Raw genomic sequence first — 22,076 nt, 5'->3', positions numbered from 1 at the left:
GAGGGAAATAAATTGCAAGTGCTATCCAGACAGTGTGTGGCTGGAGCAGGAACACTCCCTGGCAGAGTGGGCAGTGAGGAAGTGGCAGGAGGACAATGCAAGACACTGCACTTTAACTGCAGAGGAGGCGAGATGCTGCACTCCAAACTGGAAACAAGGCAGATGTCATGCTTTTCCTGAACAGATCCAATAAATGGCTGCATTTGAAAGCAGCTCTCATTAGAGACACTCCTGTGTGTGTTGAGATTCATTTGATTTGCCTCTCCCGTAAAGGAGATACTTGTGAACCCTTCGCCCATGGTCTCTCAAGGTCACAGCCTGATTGGGCATGTACACAGGGTGTTTGTGCTGTGCCAAGCCGTCAGGTCAGATTTCCAGCCATATTTCACCACAGTAAAGGAAGGGGCAAGGGAGGGAGGGTTAAACAGGCTGATTCCTTTGGACAGTATCACTTTTTGGCATGGCTGTATTCCATGAGATTAACAAAATAGATTGGCGTCCTCATTAGGTTTTCATTAAAAGTGATACTGTCATTTGTCTCAAATATGAGGCAAGAATGTGTGTCAACAAACGGAGAAAACAACAAAAAAAAAAACGGAGGGATGAGCATTCATACAAGCAAAATAGCAATAGCAGGTTCACTAGGGATGTCAAAGGAAAGTAAAGGCTTAGATGAACGGTTTTTAACTGTATTACTTGTTAATTTACATGTTAATTGTATTGAATTGGATAGCTGCTGAGATATTAAATTGGTTTTCATTATGTATTTAAAGTATTGATGTTATTAGCAATAGCAGTTAAAACTTAGCTTTTTCATGCTTATCTTTACTCTTAACATCTCTCATACAAATTGCATTATAACATTCTCAAAGAAAAAAAAAAATCTTACTTTTTTCTGAAGTCATATCAACCTGGAAGAGGAAAAATCAGGAGATTTAAAACTTCAAATACAATTGCCATACAGAAGCCACAGGTGAAATGCTAGTTGTATAGAGATGCATGGACTTAAATGGAACCAAGAATGCATTTAAAATAACAGTAAAAGCAGTAAAATAACAGTCAAAATAACAGTAAAAGTTAATTTATTTAGGGTCTCTAGTACCAAGAAAATGGTTACTTCACTATAGTTATGGTCAACAGTAGATGCAAAATGTTGCAGTGTATTTTCTTTAAATGCTCTTAGCAATCATAGAGGACCTAAACTTTTGCATTACCAGGTGTGTGGTTACATTGTTCTTTATTTCTTTCTATCTAAAGCAAAATAGTGAAGGCATTTGGTCCATCTGGAAGGCAATCAGGAGGTTTCATGCATTGTGTTTCCTTGGACACATTCATTCTGAGAGCATGAACTGCATTTTTGCCTCTGTGCTCAGTGATGATGAAATGCAGGTGCACCAATGATGGCAGAACATGGGGCTGGATGCCACTAATGGCTATTGATACCTTTAATGGAAGCAGTGATGGCCCTCACAGGCCTCTTTTTTGATTTTTCAGAGTTATGTGGGTACATCAAAAAACCTATACAATTTTTCTGTTATTCAAAAGATAACACAGTCTTTGTCAAAAAAGAATTGAACAGAACACAATCTCAGACCATGAAAACTGAAGAAGTAAATTTTTGAGGTAGCTTTGTAATTTCAGTTTATTTCAGTTCTGCTAGCATTTGTCCACACCAGTACATGTTGTTTAAATTTGGCTCTGGAAAAATTTGCAAACTCAGAAGTAGCATTAAAGCTTTAATTTCCTATACAAACTTGTGGTAGGAATAGGACAACTGTGAAGAATGCAAATCAGCTGTGCAGTACTGCTGGTACAAGATACCACACATGGTAAAATCCCCAAGGTTTTACTAAGTGCTGAAAAGGTTTACAGAGTTCAAACTATTCTTTATAAAGATAAATACAATATGCTGTCTCAGTCAAGATGTTAGAAACCCTTGCCTTTCCATGAGCTGACACTGAACAGAAGGAAATCCCTGGCCATACGTGTGTGTTCATGCATGCCTGGCAATCCTTTAGGCTCACATAATTACATCTCACAGCCAGCAGTGTGTGTAACAGATCTGTAATAGCCTGAATTCCTCTGATGCACACATTGTCCTACATTGCCTACCCTGCATCCCTAACATGTCCTAGCTTCCCTCACTTTCAGTTCTTCCAGATCAGTCCAGATTTATGTCATCATACTAATTAATATTATTAACATATAAATTAATGAAGTCAACAAAAATAGTTTAAAAGCTTATAGCCATCAATGAGCTTGTCTTTTTGTACTTTAGTTTCCTATAAAAATAGAAGTCATATTTACCATAGGAGTGGTAAATATTTTTGTAATGATAATAGAGAACTGCAAGCCATGCCACAGAGCTGCTGAATCTGTTGTGCAGTGCATGGGAAAGATGTCCATCATCTTTGGGGAGCTGGCTAATCTCACAGTGTTCCCAACAGCTGAACACCATCAAAATGTCAGGGCGCTTTTCTAACATTCCTCATCCGTGTAGGGGTCAGAGCTTAAGGAACATCTCTAAGTGCCAGACCGGGCTGGGAGCTCAGGGGGGAGCTGATACAACTTAGTTAGGGCTAAAGATGAACATTCCAAACCTTTATTTGTTACTTCTGGTTAAACACTGATTTTGTACTGGATGTCCATCACCCAGCTCAATAAAGTGAAAAAACATCTACTGGATGTTATAAATGGAGAAGACTGGCCATCTTAACATAGGCAAAATTCAAGTCTGCCCATTCCCAAAGTGAGTCTGTGCAAGGCCCTCTTTGCTGTGTCTGTAGCACTGAGCTAAGGTCAGTTCTGAGTTGTGCCTGTTAGTTGTGTTTGAGCAACGTGTGTAGGCAAGAACATGCTGATTTAGCAACATTACCTCTTCTGGTTCTGGGTCTGAATCTGATTCCTTTTGGTCCCAAAGTGCCATGCAAAAAGAGAAGGGGGAAACAGAACAGGCAAAAGGCAATTTTTTTTCAGAAGAGAATAGGAAAAAGTAACTTCCCACAACATTTAACAGAAAAGAGGAAAATGCAGCACATTTCTGCAGTTGATTTCTTATGACAAAAAGCAGTAAAACTGAACTGTCAATTTAAACACAAAAGGCTATAGAACCGAGCAAAATACAAACTGAAAAGTTAGATGTCTAGTGATCCTTTTTTGTACCAAAACTTTAAATGCATACATGCTTTTTTACCTATAAATTAGCATATATAAACACTTAAAATATTCAAGAACTATTACCATTTCAAGTCACAGAAATGTTGAGATGCTTTGCTTAAAAATTATGCTAAAATGCTATAATAAAGATTTACTATATTCTAAAAATGCTGAGAAGAAAATGATCATCATTTTGGGCAAATACATCTCTAAAAGGCATACAGCTTCTAATCCAACCAGGAAAGGAAAAAACCCCTAGTGTTTTCAGAGAATAAACATAAACTGACACTTTCTAAGGAAACAAGTGTGTACTCTCTGAGGGCACTCCCACTCATCTCTTCTGAGACCTCAGGAAATACCTGATGATGTCTCCCAACACTGGCATTAGAAGTACCAAACCCAAGACACCAAAAACCCTTGCATGGAATTTTTTCCTTTTTCAAGCCCCTGCCCACAAAGCTTTAACCCTGTTTTGCCCTCCTCCTCATTTCTTGTTTGCATGATAATGCTGATGCCTGCAGCTGGGTATAATTTCACAGTACCTTTGTGTAAATGGGTAAAGTGATGTTTAAATTACATATGGCTTGATGAACGAGGCCTCTGGTAGATTTTGGCTCCTTCATGAACGATAATCGTCCGCAGGGCTCTTGAGTGCTATCTCGGACCTGGCACAGGAAAAAGAAACATTTAACCTGCTGCTCTGCTGTGTGACCTACTTGTGTTTCCCAAAAACTGTTCAGCAGGAGGGACCAGATGGGGAGAAAAAGTCCACTGAGGCAAAAATAATGTGTTTTCACTTTTTCCCCCGTTGTTTGTAAATGTACATATGGATGTGTTTGTGTATTTGATATGTATTGAATGTTGTTGGTGGAAAATTCAACAGGGTGAGGAATCTGCAAAGCCAAAGGAAGGCAGTGGCACAGATAAAGGTGTAAATTAAAATAAGCTTACAAAATATTGCTGGTAAGGAGGGAGAAAGTTTAAAATTTGTCTAGCAGCACACAGCAAAAACAACACAGAGACAGAGTGGGCTGATTTTCTCCACTTACTGGAAGTTTCCATTCATAAATCATTTCTCTAAGAGTGTTATTTATACAACAGTAATAGTTTTCTTCTTTGTAGTGGGAATTCCTGGGTAGAAGGAAAAGTCTGTGGAAGAGGTTTCAGTGCTCTCTAATCTACCTCTCAGAAGAGGTGGTGATGGTGCCTCAGTGACAGCAGCCCTCCTGACCACAGTGGGTTAATACATTACTTAATTTGAGAGGAATGAAGGGTTTTTACTTTGGCTTTTATTTTACAAATTTTCCTACTCATAAAAAAGGTTTTTTAAGTGGAATAGTACAGGGATAAAATTAGGCTCCAGTTGGGAATTTTTATAAATTAAGTAGTTTGGCTTTGTTCACAAAAAATATGGTGAAGTGATAACTTGAAATATCCAAAAAGGAGCCAGCAACATTACCTTAACAAACAGAGGAAGTCTATTTTCTTTGAAGGCAAAGAAACTGAATATATGGTGCTGCCCACTCTTTGTGAGCGGCACTAGATTGCCAAAGCAGTCAACGTAAATGGGTTTTCCTTCTAACACCTGTTGGAAAGGAAAAAAAGCAAACAGTTAATTAATCCTTGGGAGGTGACTGGGATTGCTTCTTGCTCTACAACAGTACAAATCAGTTTCTGGAATTGTTGGGACTTGTCAGCATTTACAAGATTTGTTATGTACAGTGACCTAGAATGTGTGGAAACGTATCAGATTATTAAATCCCAAAGAGATCAGATTGCTAATTTAGTAACAACAGTGCAGTACTTTAAATGACAACAGTATATTACTCAGTGTCGTAAATCCAGGGAAACTTTTAAATCTAGATTTTAATTTTGATTTTTGATTGACTCCAATTTTAGCATACTTTGCTAACCTGGCCTCATCACCACAGTCAAATAATTATTCTCTTCAGCTGTCAGAACTCACGAGTGTGTGCCTACTGAGTCCATTTATTTCAGCTGGATATGCAGAGGCCTAAGAGCTTTTGAAAGGCAGACTTCAGGTAAATATCTCTCTGAAATCTCTCTATAATGGCACTGCTTGTATCTTCAGATTGCTGTTGTTATGGCCCCTTCACATGGTTGAATATCAGATCAGCAGTTTGGGAAATGTTCCATTCAAACTGCAAATCCACTTGTGGCTTTCCACAAATCCATTTCCCAGAAATTCAGCCTTGTCTTTCAGTTTGATAAGCTCATATTTTATCTTGCTGATCTGCACAAGAGATACCTGTCAGAGCTTCAGGAACAGCGAGGACAGTTCTTTTAAAGGTGGGATTCTCATGGAAAAGAGACAGAACTAAGCAGAATGTGCCACCTAAGTTAAAGCACCTTCAACTTGTCATGCCTTCTAAGGAAGCTGACAGAGTCAGAAAAACTGCATGTAGCAGGCAGTTTGCTGAATTCCACATAGGAAAGCTTTTGCCTGCTCAGCAACAGATTTAATGTAATTTTATTTTCATGAAGCAGAATATTAATCAAACCTGCTACTTGAACTTCTTGGTATGTGAATGTGCTGACAAACAGTGATCCCTGTCAGCTGCCTTTCTGGTTAGTGATGTGCATTGCTGGGGTTGCTGGAAGTCAGGATTTAGACACCATTTTTGGCTCCATCCCTCTCCCTTCAGCCCTGTGGGCTGAGTTTGTCTTTGCCCTCTGGGAATAGGGTTTTCTCACTGCTTTTTCCTTACACCTGACAAAAGTCCAAGTTTCCATCTTATCATGGCTGCTGATACTGCATCATGACAGTATTTGTTGACAGATTATTTTTCAGTCCTTGTGGCAGATAGAAGGTGGAAAATACTAGTTCAAAAGCAGACAGTAGAAAACGGAGAAAACTGAAAGTCTTGTACAGTACCTCTACATCCCTGCTTCTGGCAACTTCAGCAAAGTTTTCTTGTTGTTCTAGAGTTTTATCAACCTTGTCATCTGTCATGCAGAAACATCTTAACCGTGCTTCAATGGGATCATGAGATTTGGCAAACACCACAAATTTGGCCATGTAGGGGACACAGATAATTTCTCTGTATACTTGGGAAGCAAAAGTAACAGATTCTTGTGTCTGACGACAGTCTATCAACCAAAATCTGTAAAAGAAAATGAAGAGTTGAGCCATCAGCAGAGAAGGTTTTAAGAAAGGAAATTCTGTGTTTTCCCATCCTGGCAGCACTAGCTGGCAACCAGAGCAATGAGAGATAACAAGTCAGAGGAGTAAAAAGTGAATTGTCACTTCTGGTTTTTGTCTCCCACCCAACTTAAAGGAAACAGCAGCCAATTCCTTACATACAACAGCAAAACCTGAGGTCTTCAGGTGAACATAAATTACTTTGTCCACTGTGCAAAGCTGCATGCAAAATCAGAAACTATTCCTATGTGAATTTAGTCACCAAGCATTTTCCAAGGAGTAACACGTCCTGCCTTCTTTCCCAGCTACCACTTGAGTTTCTCTGGAGCTGATGCCATTTCTATTCAATAAAATCCACTGTGTGGGTGGAAAGCTCAAGTTTCCCAGCTGGCGGATGAAGGCGGAAGTCAGGAGGGGTCAGAGACAGCTCAAAAGCTGCTCTGATCCGTAGGGATGTTATTCCTCAAGGTGGATTACGTGGCATTAGAACCCCAAAGCACACCTTTGGAGTGTGGCTGTTCTGCACTTACTCATCTGCAGCTGAACAGCAGCAAATTCCATGCTGTGCTCATCTTAAGAATGCTTAACAAACACACTGCCCAAAACCCCAGGCTGCTGACATTCGCAAGAGGGAAAGCATGTGTGCTACAGAAAGGCTCTGCACACTGATCCTTTCCTTTTCCTGCGTGGGAGAATTATGCTGTGCTGGGCTACAACTGGAGAGGCCACATCCTCTGAGAAACCACCAGATGCCTCAGTGATTTGCTGTCAAACACCAGGGGCTAAAAGGCCCCAACAGATATTAAGTCTTTTAAAAGCTGCAGCTCAGGAAATGGAAAACAAACATTGTGCCTCCAAGTCTTCAGTGTAATTCACATGGCAAGTATATCTCTTTCCCAAGCTCATCTTGGACAGAATTAGTTTTATGAACGGTAAAATTGTTGTCCATCATTAATGCTTAATTAGACATAAAAAAATTACTGTGAGTAGCAAAGAATCAGAAATCAGATGAAAAATCCCCTTTTTAAACTGCACCAGCATTCAAATCATGTTTGGGGCAAAGTAGATATTTGAACATTCATTTGGATTAAAAAGAAGAGGCAGAACCCATTAAAATCTCTACATGGAACCCTGCCTGTATCACAGAACATGAACAACAGTAATCAATTTTCCTGTCATCATCAGGATTAAGAAAAGATCTACCAGAAATATGAATTGTAAGACTATACAGTGTCTGGCTATCACATGTAGTCCCCTGCTCTTGGGGACTTGACAGTTTTAGGGATCTGGACCTCTCAAACTCTGTCTTGTTTCCACAGGTGGTTTTTAAATCAGCCTTTAATTCCTGCCTTTGCACAGACCTCTGCAGCAGCAGCAGCACTGAGCAGAATGCACTGTAAGATCCCCCTCTTGTGGCTACTGCTGCTACAGTGGAAAACTCAGTTACACCCAACAGAAATGTGCATCAGCAAACAGCAGGGGGAAACAGCCCGTTCTGAACTGAGAAAGGATAAAAAAATCTAATACTGTATTTCACCTAATGTTAATCTGGAGGTTGGACTGCATTTTAACACTGAATACACTATTTCAATAAATAACAAACCTAATTAACAGCAATAACTGCCCCAGATACTGAATGTTTGCACTGAATTTCATGAGCAAGTTATCCATGATTTTTTTAACTGTTTGCTGGAATACACAGCCTAGACAAAATATTTTCCAGGTCACAGATTGTATCTCCTCTTACAGAGGAGATTTTGGAGCATTTCTGTTATATGCATCATGAACACAAACTAAAATACATACCTACATTCATTTATATTACTCTTTTTTTTTAATGAAAATCTGTTTTCAGTAAGAGAGCAGTTAAATCTCATTACAAGAACAGATGTATGGAAGAGAGGCTTCTAGACCCCAGTCTGGCACACCTAGAGTCCCTTTCTGCCTGACTTTTCAGTTTTGGATATTCCAGAAGTAATATCTCTTACAAGATGTATGTGTGAGGTACCCAAATAAGGGATTTCTGCTTACATGGAAATTTGAATAATAATTAATCTGTCTGTTTGTTCTACTCTCCAAACCAAAATCATGTAACAAAAGTATTTGTGGAACAAAGGCATGTATTTGAGAGTATTCCTGTAAAAGTCCTGTTTGGTTGTGTAGGTACCTGGCAGACACATTTGTCGTGAAGGAAACACATTCATTAACAAAGGTCAGTGGTGTTGTCCCAGTGATGTCTTCCCACTGGGCAGGAGTAGTTCCTCCTGTAATGATAGAGGTTTAAAAATAAAATCAAAACCAAGCAAGTCTGCAACTTTTTTCCTTCTAAGAAATTCTTTACAGTTTTTAATTGCTGTGAAAAAAGTAATAATCCCAGATATACTTTCTCCTTGGATCTACAGTCTTCCACTAATGCTAGCAGGACTGGATAGGCTTACCCTGAAAATACCAAGTATCCAAATGATTTTTAAGTGCTGAGCCCTGTAGCACAGCATTAAATTAATTAATTAAATTAAACACTTGCAGCTCATTTCTGTCTCTTAAGGGAGACTGAAGGAGATGCTAATCACTTGGGAGCCATGGCAAGTCAAGTGTTAAACTCCAGTATTTTCCTCCTAAGTAAACTGCAACAGTAAGCCTGCACTACTCTTACTTTGCCAGGCAGAGGTATGTTGGTTCTCAAGAAGCAAACAATAAGGAAAATGCAAAAAAATCACCAAACCCCAAGTCTGTGATTATATTACACATGTCTTGTTAGTGCAAACAACAACTGTTATTTCTGGTATAAAGGAATTGTTTGGAAAGTAGCATATTTTCACAGCTTCTCGCCCCATCCAGCTTCCCCTGGGTGTAATCAGTTCACCCTTTGCAGCCCCAGGGCCTGACAGTTTGAGGAAGATCAAGGAGAGCTCCAGGACTGGCATCCCACCTGTTATGCTGCACAGTAACCTCAGCGTGGGCGTGTCGCCTCCATAGCCGTTCATGAGCCCCTCGCTGGAGGCCTTGGGCACGGGAATTGTCATCGTGATGGGCTTGTGGAACTTCCTTCTCCTGGGCTCCAGCGTGACTATGGGACTGAAGGTAGCCTTGTTGCCCAAAATCTTCTTGGTAAGTTCAGTGTGCATAGGTTGTGCCTTTCCAAAGCAACGGGAGATAACAGAACAGTTACTTGAAAACAGTTAATGATGTGTAGAGAACTGGGTCTGTATATTGCCCACAAACCCCTCACCTTTTCAAATAGCACAATTTTCTATGAAAATCTGCAGACAGAAGAACTGACTGCCAGTGAGAAGGGGAGATCTCACTTTTTTAACTTTCCCATGCCTGCCTCTTCTTCCGATCTCTTTTCTTGTTGCTTATCAGATTTTCACAGCATTAATTTAAATTCACTTAACCACTAGCAAATGATAACCTGGTTACTCTGGCTGTTTTATGGTGCTATTCAGCTAGTCCCAGGATTTAAACAACCACAGTTTCCCGGAAGAAGTAAATCATGGATGCATGCAGCAGCAGGACAGGATGGAGATGGAGGAAAGACTTTCCTCTCTGTGGGAAGTGAATTGTTATACTGGTTCATTCACACTGAAAATCTGTACATTTAATAATAGTTCAGCATGTTTAATTATTGCAGCACTTTGTACTTCTCTGATGCCTTTCATAACAAGTATTTAGGAAATTCTATGACCTGACACTAATATCAGCATAATCACCAAAATTTCTTCCCAACGTTATATAGACAGTTAATAGACAAGACTCTGAACTAACTGGAAAACCCAAAGCTTTACCACTTGCTTTGATTCTGCATGGAATTTTTTCTTTTATTACTTTTACTGTAAGTGTTGTAGATAACGCACAACACGACAAGCTGGATATGCTGGCTGTCCATCCAAAAAAGGTGATTTGTCACCAAAAATAAAACCAAAATTCTGTGCATGCTTCAGTGTACCTGGAGGCCAACGCGAATTCGCTTGGTGAGCGCCCCTTCTGGGAAGACAGCCTGCACCTGTGGGACCACGGTGCTGCTGAGCACACCTCCCTCGGGCCCGATGAGGTTGCTGTCCTGCTTGATGCGGGACACCACTGCGAAGTACTGGGGGAAATCCCGCGTGATGATGCGGCAGATCCGCTTCTTCTCAAGCTCCTCTGGAGTGTCAAGCACTGAGGGCAGAAGAGTAGAATTTCACAAAAACAATACAGCCACCTTCAAAGTCCACTCAAGCTTTTCACAGTTTTGGGCAACTTAGGCAAAGTATTTTGTCTAGAAATAATGGGAAAAGGAAACATGCCCCTGTGTTCAGCTAAACCAGAGCAATCAAGAAAGAACAGACAGACAGACGAAGGCAGCAAACAGAAGACATTGGCAACACCTCCAAAATCATCAGCCAAACAAGCAAAGGGGTTGGTTCCAGCCCCTTCTCTCTCACCTATGTCCTGAAGTAGCATCAATGAAACAAAACTTCAAAACACTATCAAAATAGGAGCGCAGTTTTAATGCTGTGAGTTGTCTTGTTTACTTTGGGATTTGTGAAGTTTTTTGCAAAAAACCCATAACAAATTAATAACAACTTTTGCAGCTCCTAGACAGCCCAAGGCCATTCTGTTCTCTCAAAAAGCAAGAGTACCCATGACTGACATTTCCTCTCACACATGGAGCTGCTCCGAAAGGATCAGTATGATAATTGCCTTGTTTTGGAAAGTTGTTTGCTGTGGAAGCTTTTTGTTTAACACTATGAGAAGGAACAGGAGAAAACACAAGTCTGGAGTCTATTGTCAGCTTCATGAAGGGAGACATCCTGCGCCACTGCTTCAGCAAGGGAAGTGAGCACCATGGTAAAAGCTGCTACACCCAGGTACAGAAGGAACACAGGAGCAGGGTAAGGAACCAAGTGCCACTGGATACCTTCATCCATCCCATTCAGGATTTCATTCAGTTCATCCTCGGTGTATTCACAGAAATGCTCCTTCCAGCTGTCCCCGTTCTCGCTGCGCAGGATCACCAGCTCTCTCTCCTTGCCACGCAGGGCAGCAAAATGGGGAATCTCCACAATCACGGGCCTGGCACAGCAACACAGCGCATTAAATGCACACGGGAGAGACGAAAAACAGGATTAACAGCAACTCTATTCAGTCTGCTACAAAGTGACCTGGAATTCTACCTATTTAGCTGGAATACTTCGGCAAAATCCTAAACTAGTAGGTCACTAACACAGACTAGATTGTTACAGGGACCCAGTAAGTGCTGAAGGACAGATGAGAAAGTGCATTCACCTCTTTCCACAGTGTGAATGAGATTTGGTAAGATAATAGTGCTTATCTGCAAATTTGGTGATTGTTTTTGCAAATCCATCAAAAACTCATGCTCATTTTATTTGTCACTACTGTCTGGGTTAACCTGTGCAACTTCATTTCAAAGAGAATCTACTGTAATGTATAGGAACAGTGGGACAAATTCTGATCTCACTTATACTGGTGCAAATCAGAATAATTTCATTGCAATTCAGAGGCAATTGTGTCCTGTGCCAATTTCACTTTGTAATTCTATATATTCCAATGAATTTATTCCTGATTCACACCCTGGGAGAGATATAGGAAGTCTGAGATTGATTGGGTTACTATTGCAGTATAAGAGATAAGAATTTGCCGTGTTGCCTTACAAGTCAACAACTGCACCAGCATATGCACTCATATATATATATATATATACACACATATACAACACATATGTGTACATATAATATATCTGTATTGAGATATACATATACATACATACTCTTAGAAATAAGAGAGAATATATAAAGATATTTGTAGATACACTTCTCTAATTAGACGACTCACACAGGTTACCAGGTATGTAGTAAATGCCATGTGTTCTATCACACTGGTGGTATCCAACATAAAATTTATTGATTGATCAGTCCTTGATATAAAAAAAAGAGTTTAAAATTTACAGTAGATTCTTTTTTTTTTGTGGTCCCAATCCAGGTTGCTTTGCTACAGACATCAAGCACAGAACTAGGAAGATTTCATGCCAAAACAAAAATGAAGGCCACAGTACTTGAAGAAAAAGATACAAACATACCACCAAAACAAAACCACAAACCACAAAGGTTGGAAAATGGTCCACTAAGGGTTAAGTGTACAAAATTTCAAATGATAGAAAGGGACAATATCATGGGCATAATGACATAAAAAAATCATATTGCAGAAGGAGGAGAAGAATGGGGAGGTCAGCATCCATCAATTTGTTTCAAGTCTCTCCTACCCAAGGAATTTGGTCCCAGGAGGCCCCAGCTGAAGGATTCGGCTGACCAAGCTTTCTCCCTCATTAAGTGGGGGAGGAGCCGTAGGCAGATGAAGTTTACTGAGTACATCCAAAGCAGCAGTGAAAGAAAGAACATAAATAAACTTTATGTATTTTTTGTGCCAGAACGCCAGTGCCACTGTCTGGTCCACAGAGTGGAATTAGGCTGTACACTGAATAAGGTTCCGTCCTAGCCATGACAATTTGGTGACCCAAATTAGAAAATCAGATTTGTTAATTTAGGATCTTTTCTTTCTCATGGAGGTTTTGGCCGTGTACTCAATGAGAGCAGGATCTGGACCTTAGAATGCACCCCTGCAAACAGTACAGTGAATTTTTGATCTCACTGCCAGCACAACACCTTGGAAAAGGCTTCCAGGAAGGGCACAAAGATCTGAGAATGAGTAAACTACACTACATGCCTGTCTTGCAGGGGAGACACTCTCATCAGATAGGAAAACCATTAAAAAAGAATGGGAGACATACTTAAAATCCATTTTGTGTGTGACAAAGATAATGGGAAGACTGAATGTGACAGCACAGTATTTCTTCTGCTCTTTAGATTTCTTTCTCCTTCTTTTTAGAAATGACCAAGATGTGAAAAGAATAAGTGGTAGCACTAACAAAGATGGTGACTCTGATGACTGCCTGTTATAAATGGATTTTAAAGCAATTGAGTTGTTTCCAAATGGATTTAAACTATTGGTGTGTCCAGCCACTTTTTTTACAGATTCTGAATGAAGTTTTCTACTGCATTAGAAGGGGTTCCTTCAGTCATCCACTTTTGGATGTCACAGTTGATAGGGCAGAATAGCTGGTGAAACAAATTTTCAGAAGTCCAGAAAACTGCCGCTTTCAGCCAAATATTGCTAAAGTGAGCTCAGCAGCAGACATAAATCTGATCTTTCTATGGGCTTTTCAGGGTGGGAAGGAAGAAATAGCCAAGAAAATCCAGAGTTGTCCTACTGTTTAATCTAGCAATTTCAACACCAGAAAAATCAACAGCACTGTGCTTCCGTTATAGTCCAAATTTCTGATACCACAACACAAGACTAAAATAAACTCCTGGACCTTGTGTTGTGTAGGTAGCAGGCTTCACATTTGGGGGTTAGTTCAGCACAATGCTATTTGGTTTTTAAGTATAGCATGAGCTGCCATTTTTGGCTGCAAAAGTCTTTTCCCACTCTAATATCACAACACTGAGAAACAATTATATCCAAGGAAGCACATTAACCATGTTTGAAATACCTGTGTTGAAGAAAAAAGGTGTAAAAGCTTTGAGACTCATTCCCTGCCAGCTGCCCTGCATTTCACTCAACTGCTGTGTTTGTTACCATGTGCTACAGAGATCCTGTCCAGCTCAGCTTTGCCAAAGGAACCATTTCAGTGCAAGGCAAACACAAAGAGGCTGAAGGTTTCCCTTCGGGCCATGCGGACCCCCTTACCCAAGGAACTGAGCCCCAGAGGGTCCCACTTCGATGAGGCGGCTGGCCAGCCCTTCTCCCTCCACCATGGGCGGCATGGTGGCCAGCCTGTGGCGCTTCACCAGGCGGCACGTCACGCGTGTGGGCGCCGTGCACTTGCGCGGGGGGATGATGATGCGCAGCCCGTTGTGCCGGCAGCCCCGCATGGCGCCGCCGCGAGCATCCACCATGAAACTCACCAGGAAGCTGCAAAATCAGGGCAGACAGTGAGACCCAGAGCACACCACCGGCTCCCTCGGTTACGTCCCACATACGTACAAACGTATGTTGATAGAGCTCTTGCTCAAGAGGTACAATGAGAAAAAGCCTTTCTCCCATGGGAAGCACCACATCATGCTGAGTTCACTACTAATTAAACTGGCAACTGCTATCCAACAGTTCTTGACAGAAAGTCTTATGTCACAGGGGTGCTGTTGGTAAAACACCAGCAGACATTAATAAATGTGAACACGTGTACCTATTGCAAACTGCAAATGTCACTACTCTGTACCTGCGAGAAGCTGTATTTAAAGTTGGCACTCTTTAAATACTTCACAAGTAAATATTATTTATGAGTCAAAAATAAAAAGTCAATTCTGATTGGATGGCTCAGGTTTTTTAGTTTTTTGGGTTTTTTTAAGATTCTCAATATAATTTTCTAGGTATTTGATAAACTATAATTTCTTAGAAAAATGGGTTTGGATATTAAAAAAATAATCAAATTTCATTCTGGAATTCATGAATAATTCATAGTCCATCATGGGGTTATCACCAATTTATACAAACAAACCCCAGCATGTTGTTATGGTTTGAAGGCAAATTTGGGGTTTGGTCAGATGAGAAGAGCGAGGGTCACTATATAAAAGGTTTATTTATGGATTTTGGGTTTTCTGTGTTACCCTGCACAGCAATATATTGGGAAAACCTTGAGATGCCATCTACAGGGAGCTTACTTCTAGCACAAGGTAAATAATTGATTCCTTTTTTTTTAAGAGGGATAAAAACATTTCATTTTGTTTGGAACTTCTATTGTGCTGAATTCTTTGTAGCTCCACATATACCAACAGGTTGATACTGGGGACATTCTTCTGCACCTGGGAAAGGTGTAGAACTACTTCCAATTTTTATTTTTTTTTTTACTGTCTGATTACAGGATCATGCCTGGTGTGAGATGGTAATGTCAGGTTGCTGGAAGTGAAAATAAGAGTAGATGAGACAGAACGGTGTCAGGCCTACTTCTAGTCACTAATAAAGAACCAGCACAATGGGGAGTCGCAGAAATGCTACTGAAGGACCTGCAATAGAGAAAAGCCCTTATAACAGGAGTAACAAACACAGGGATTTTTTCACTGCCCCCTTGACCGTTCTGTGCAACAAACATTGCATCCATTCATTGTCCACACAGCTACAAGAATTCCACATGCTGTAAAAACACAACACTCGACACACCGTGCAGGTCAGAGATGGACGATGGGAAGGAGCCACAAGCGCCAGTCGGAAGCACACCATGCACCACGGATGCCAGTCTGTCTCACACATGCAGGCTCCTAGTCTACTGCCATTCAGATACCTCTAGGCTTTGCTTAGGGTAAAACTCTGGGTAGTACAACCATTAGCTCATTCCTTAGAGGTTGGTGTTTCTGTGGTTTTAACAAGGGGGAAAAAAAGAAAATGAAAACATTTTACAGCTTCTATTGTCTGGGGATTTGTTGAGAAAAATGGGAGCTTCCTTCACAAAATACATTCTTTGTACATATTAGAGCACAGATGAAAGAAGAGCTTAAGAAACACTAAATGCTCAATTGTAGCACTAATGCTCTTGGCTTGTGCTGCAATTGCCCCTGAAGTACACGAAGTAGTGTTATCAAAACAGTTCTGTGTGATGTTTCAGAGAACGTGTCCAAGTCTCCAGTACAATGGGTGTGTTTGAGGCAGTCAATGACACTGCTGGAAGAAGAGTTTCTCATTTTAAAGCTACTGCTAAGAGCAACACAAACACTCCCCCACAACTCCCAGAAGCTAATGAGAGCTCTGACTGAATTACAGCAGCATTCACATTCCTCATTGTGCAAGCTGTCATAAACACACTATTTAGGATTAAGTTGTTTTCATTATCGACATAATACTTAGGATTGCATTCTTTAACACCAGGATCACCTTTTTTTGCTGTCCATCACTAAAATATTAGTGCTGGGTCACCTGCTGTCCCAGGTCCTCCTTAGCTTATCTCCCTGCTTGCCTTGGTAATGTCAAACTCACTGCTCACTGCTAGAACACAGACAAGCCAAAGGGGAGCATCCAAACCAAGTGATCTCCCTTCTGGCCCTTGTGGGTTCTTTTTTTAGTATGGTTGCAACTCCTTCTTTCAGTTTGAGTTTACTGAATGTGCCTGGTGGGTCAGTAAATCCATCACAAAGTCTATCTCACTTCAGCCCTCTCCACTGGAACAACCACACCTCTAAGGAGTGGAAAACAAGCAGAGGTAAATCTCACTGGGAGGTGGACACAAAGATAACAAAGAAGCAGTGCTAGGATAAAACCAGTAGGATATTATCAAGAATATCTGTAAAAAGAGCTGTTTCTATCATAAAGAAGAACTAAGGTTGTTATTCAGACAGCACAGAAAGATTAGTGCCAATTATCACATTAACTATGGAAGAGCCAGTTCCCAAACCCAGCCATAGAATTCTATGGAATTGCTGGAAAAGGGATTTTGGAGAACTAGCATGAATATAAGTGCAAAGGAAAGAAACTGAAGGGGAACATTTCTGAGCTTTAAGTCTGTACAATAAAATCCTGGAAGGACAGAGCACCGACACAGGTTTTGCAAACACAGAATGTAAAAATACATCTTTTCCCACTATACCACTCTGCTTCTTTCCCACCTTTTTACTACATTTATTTTTTCATCCACTTATTTAATCCAAATTTTTTCATCTTTTTTTTTTAATCAGCACATTTCACATAATTTTGGCTATACAAGAGAGTGAAGCAAATAATTCATAAGAAAGCTTTTTCTGAATCATAGCGGCCTCTTATTTTGCCTATTTGCTACATAATAGGGCATCTGGATGGGGCCACTGCTGTTCCAGGACCAGAAAAGCCTTTCCCTTTTGAAGGAGTGTGTCTATCAATACACAAATAATTCACACAAAACTACTGCATGACATAAAACATGCTTTCTGAAGTGTGCATTTAGGAATGTGAAAAAATTGTATGACTAATATAGAGTAAATGTAAAATTCAAACTAATTATTTTGTTGCCCACGCACACAGATATTATTTTTCCTCTTCCACCTCTGTTACCAAGTGTTGTTAAGTGACGTGACTGAGAGAGGAAGAGATTGCACTCAACAAAAAAAGATTAGCAGGGATAAATGGCAGATGAAGCCATCACTCTGGGAAGTGATACCTTATCATACTAAATTCCCATGGCCAAAAAGAAGCTAGCGCATCACACTAGCACATGAATAACCCTAACATTCTATATACTCCCCAAAGCTAAGGAACAAACTCGGACCTTACTCCATGTTCCAGCTGCATGGAACACTACTACAGCACTATCAGCCACCTACATACAGGGAATAAAGGGGAGAGGGATCATTAAAGAGAAACACAGATGGCAGAGAAGTTTGGGGTGGCGGGGGGGGAAGGGAAGAAAGAAAAACCCAGTTAACAAAAGGGATTAAATGAACTTTAAATTAAATTAGGCGACGACTCAAAGTCAAAGCAGATTGCAGGTTAAAGCTGCATCTTTCTCAGTACTAAGACAGCCTTTAAGTTTCATTTTTAGTTTTAAAAGTTCTGTTAGAAATAAGGCATGACACAAACATGGGACCCAGGCAGTCTTGAAAGTTGGATCAATACTGAGGTGGTAGTACAATATAAAAGCCAGATTGGGGAAACAAATCAGGTTTCAACAAATCACCTTCTCTCTTTTAAAGAGAATGAAAGGAAAATCAAAATTATTTTTCTAAAGAAAAAATAAAGTACAAAAGCAATTCTCTCATAGGAATCAGTTACAGACTGCAGGGGAGTCTATACACACTTCAGTTAAATCCACAGCAGTCAGCTCAAGCATCATCCATTCTTCCTCAATTTAGCAACCTTAGTCATAAATTAGTGAGGCCATGTCATCCTTTTCAATTTTAGAGTAATTAAGAACTACATGCTTGCCATATGAAAGATATATCGAATACCACTGGCTGTCGTGGCCTTGTGGTGGAGTACACACACAGAAGGCCCCTAGTCCTAAATCCTTCAGGCTGTTTCCTCACCTTCTACAGGGAGAAGAGCAAGAAGCTCTTGGAGCTTCTACTTGATCAAAACACAGACAAAATACATGCATTGGATAGAATCGGCAAAAAGTTGGGGTGTATTTTCACAAAATATTTGTGTTTTAGATCTGAGCCTGAGTTATTCCCTTTGCTGCCTTTATTAATATAGAATTAACTTGGGTTTATTCTGTACCTATCCTCATGTGAAAGATAACAGCAGGATGAACAAAGACTGGAAACTGGATGTGTCAGTGCTGGAGGGGGTGAAGGAAGCCACTTGTGTGCTTTGTGAGGAGTCCCTGTTGCATCAAGGGCTTGGCAGAGGCAGAGTTTCAGGCGGCCGTGACCGCAAGCATGGGAGCACTCGTTCTGCAGAGTCACCAGGAGAGCCATGCAAACCCAGCAGGTCAGGGGCTTTCTAGGACAGGCAACAGCTCTTGGAACACACAGAACCAAACTAGACAAAGTCTCCAGCACCACTCCCATACTCTGGGCTCAGGTAGGTTCTCTTCCCAAGCAGCTGGGCAGGCACACATGCGCTCGGCAGATAGCAGGGAACAAAGCTCCAACCAGAGCACACCCGGTGTAGACACAGTGAAAAACTTCTCAGCACACATTATGTCCATTTATCAAAGAAACTGGGAAACAAGGAGATAGCAGCATTCAGTGTTAGTCGCAGTGTGAAGAAGCAGAAACAAACAATCAGGGTGCTTCAGCCATTGGAAAGTGTTCAGCAGGAGAAGGAAGCCGGAGAGAGGCTGAAACTCAGAAAAAAGGCCTTGATCCAGCTCCCACTGAAGTCAACAGCAAAGTCATTCAACTACCTCAGAGTGCTTTCCAGCAGGCTGTAACTATGCCATCCAGAAACAAGGCAAAATTCACATTCCAGGAGGACAAAAAACATGATCCTAACATAGGAAACCTCTACTATATTAACTTCTGACATCACTCTTCACTGCATTAGTCAGCTGCTGAGAAATTCAGTGACATGACCTAAAAGGATGAGTCTGTAGTTTGGGGGTTTAATTAGCCACTTTACAGTTTTGCAGAGCTTAATATTTAAGGCAATTTTCACCTTTCTAGGGTTGGGCTGAAGGAAGTAAACAGGTACTGTGCCAATTAACATTTATTTTGCCAAGGGAGGATAATCTCCTTTGGGATGGTTCAGCTTCAGGTGTCCTGTGCAGAATGTAATGTGCCAGTGGTTCAAGCACTGACTGACCATCACACAAAAAATATGGGTAGTATGAAAAATAAGATATACTAAGGTGGGCTGTTAATCTACTAGTTCAAATACAGTGGTACAATTTGGAAAATGTGGCTAAGAGAGTGGCTCTGCAATATTTTTTACACAGACAAGTGAGATAAAATGCCCACTTATTAATATAATAATTTAATAATTACAGTGGTTTGTGTTGAATTATCTGGGGAGGGACTACTACTTTAAATACGAATATTAAACCATGCCACCCACAAAGAAAAGCTATGGTTAAATACATCAATGGTTAAAACAAGCTAGGATGGTACAAGGAGCTTTATTAAGACTTTTTGCAGTGGGCTTATTAAAAATTCCAGAATTGTTTTGTTATAGATGCCAAAGCAGATGGGAGAAAGTAGACACTTACTGTAAAAGAGAAGTCATGCTATATATAACTATTACTGCTGGTTAGATTTATTTTTTTCTCTTGGCTAATGGGCACTAACAAAACACTAAAGCATCCTGAAGTGAGGTAAGAGGGGAGGACAAATAGGGTGGGTGAGAAGTGCAATGTAATAAAGAAAGAAATTATGCAGAAGTTCACCTGCTGTTGTCAAGATCAAGACATGGAGAAGAGCATCTGCAATAGAATAGATGGTTTAACATCAAAAAGGAACAGAAAGGGGGAAAAAAAAAGAATGAGTTAAATGAAATACTGGAAAAATGAAACAGATTTCTAAAGCAAACACATGAACATATACATATATATGCATATTCCTCACAGGTGGGAAGGTTGAAGTGAGTATGGAAAATAAGCCTAAGTAAACAGCCTCAGTTCCAAGAGGCCACTACCTGTACAGCAGTGAAACTGGAGGGATCTGCTTTCTCTATGGACACCCTCACACTGCAAGCCAGATGCCTAAAATGCACAGCTGGATTCCAAGTAAAGCTCTCAGAGGCAGAGAAGGGGAGATGCTGCTTGGTTTAGGTATCCACATCTAAAATGTGGACTGTGGGACACCAAAGGCTAAGGCACCCAAGGTAATTCCAGCCAGCATTCCTGATAGCACAATAAATCATGTTTGTCTTTCCTTAAACTCCTCTATCAATATATTGTCCTCTACTTCCTTCCATTTCAACATGTTTCTTGTCCTCCTTTTGTTCTACAAAATGACAAATTTCAAACTCTCATTTTGACCTGTTTAGGCCCTCAGTAATCACTTAATGTCACATGGACAATTAGTTTTCCAACTTCCCTTTTTATTTTATGGATCTCCATTGCCATTTTCTTCCATTAACATGCTTTGCTATTAATCAAACACTCACTCTTTTTCCTCATTGTAACTTTCTGAACAAAGGCCATAAAGCTGCAGCATAATTTGAAATCACTTAGACTTTCAGATTTAAGAAATGACTATCAGCTGGTCGCTGCCAGGTCCTGTTTCCATAACGATTTCCAGGAAATCAACCTCACATTGGGAAAAATATATTACGGATTCAAAATACAACACTTGAAAGATATTTTGTTTACCTTGTTAGCAAGGATCCAGCCTCCTTTTTTGCAGACATGCAGCTAAGAATGATAATTCACATTATTTATCACAGTACGAGCTGCCCAATCCCTCATCTTTTCATAGATGGAAACAATGACTTCCAGCAAGATAAACTCACTAATAGTATCCCAACTGTGTCATTTATTTCAAGATATAAGTAATGACACACTATGTTCATCCATTAGTCAAACAGGGACTTCTTCAGCAAATTATATAAAAGAAATCAGGATTTTTCATGAAACAGGAGCATTACAGTGAGTCAGAGCTGGAAAACCTGCAGAGCTGCTGTGTATTTGCTCTAGAACACAATACCAAGTTCATATCATAGCATGGACCCAAAGCTCCTTCCTCACAGTGCTGTGATCCTGATAACACATCAGATTTGCTCTCTTATCTACTGTGACTCTACACAACTGTCAGGAAAATTCTTAGAAATATAATCTATACAAATAATTCCACTGTATCACCAGAACACAGCTAAGAAAACAACATAGTTTTGCACACCACTGATATTTTAAAAATCTTACAGTCACTCTTATCTTCACCATTCATGTATATTCTTATGGAAGATAAAAGTATGGTACTGACGAGCAATATCTAAATGCTGCAAATCTTTCACTTCAGTGATTTTTTTTTTTGCATACTAAAAATACACAGGTTCTTCCACAATAGGATATTGTGTGGTATGAGACTAAAACTGTGAAGCATATTTGCATTTATGTAGGCACTAGTTCTGTCTCTCACATTACAGCAGGAAATTATAAATGACACCCCATAACTTCAGCAGTAAAGTCATACAACTCTATCTTATTGGATGTTCAGCACCCAAACTTTTTGGCATACTCAGAGATCCTTAACTTTGCTCAACACTTAAGATCAAGTAGTTTTATGAGAAGAAGAAAATCTGATTTGCTTGAAAGGGAGTTTAAGTGCAGGAATTAAAACTTTTTTCTTCAGCTGAAGTT

The 22,076-nt window shown here is 40.2% G+C and overlaps 1 protein-coding gene across 32 annotated transcripts in view; it reads right to left on the bottom strand.

The window, feature by feature from the left end:
* Positions 1 to 22,076, bottom strand: part of ANK2 (ankyrin 2) — a 180,130-nt gene that overhangs the window by 20,612 nt on the left and 137,442 nt on the right. For 11 of the 32 annotated variants that reach the window (XM_074541934.1, XM_074541937.1, XM_074541933.1 and 8 more), the window contains 10 exons: positions 14,066 to 14,290; positions 11,220 to 11,374; positions 10,266 to 10,477; positions 9,249 to 9,453; positions 8,487 to 8,583; positions 6,053 to 6,281; positions 4,616 to 4,741; positions 3,699 to 3,821; positions 2,876 to 2,905; positions 890 to 911 (listed from right to left, as the gene is read on the bottom strand). In XM_074541934.1, the coding sequence (XP_074398035.1) occupies positions 890 to 911; positions 2,876 to 2,905; positions 3,699 to 3,821; positions 4,616 to 4,741; positions 6,053 to 6,281; positions 8,487 to 8,583; positions 9,249 to 9,453; positions 10,266 to 10,477; positions 11,220 to 11,374; positions 14,066 to 14,290 (1,424 nt within the window). Of the gene's footprint in view, positions 1 to 889; positions 912 to 2,875; positions 2,906 to 3,698; positions 3,822 to 4,615; positions 4,742 to 6,052; positions 6,282 to 8,486; positions 8,584 to 9,248; positions 9,454 to 10,265; positions 10,478 to 11,219; positions 11,375 to 12,581; positions 12,681 to 14,065; positions 14,291 to 20,162; positions 20,199 to 21,089; positions 21,132 to 22,076 lie in introns of all 32 variants that reach the window. The other 21 variants (XM_074541911.1, XM_074541927.1, XM_074541926.1 and 18 more) reach the window with 5 other exon arrangements.

This window comes from Zonotrichia albicollis, chromosome 5 (assembly GCF_047830755.1).
Source record: "Zonotrichia albicollis isolate bZonAlb1 chromosome 5, bZonAlb1.hap1, whole genome shotgun sequence".
NCBI lineage: Eukaryota > Metazoa > Chordata > Aves > Passeriformes > Passerellidae > Zonotrichia > Zonotrichia albicollis.
The sequence above is the reverse complement of the archived record's forward strand: the minus strand, read 5'-3'. Positions and strand labels throughout refer to the sequence as shown.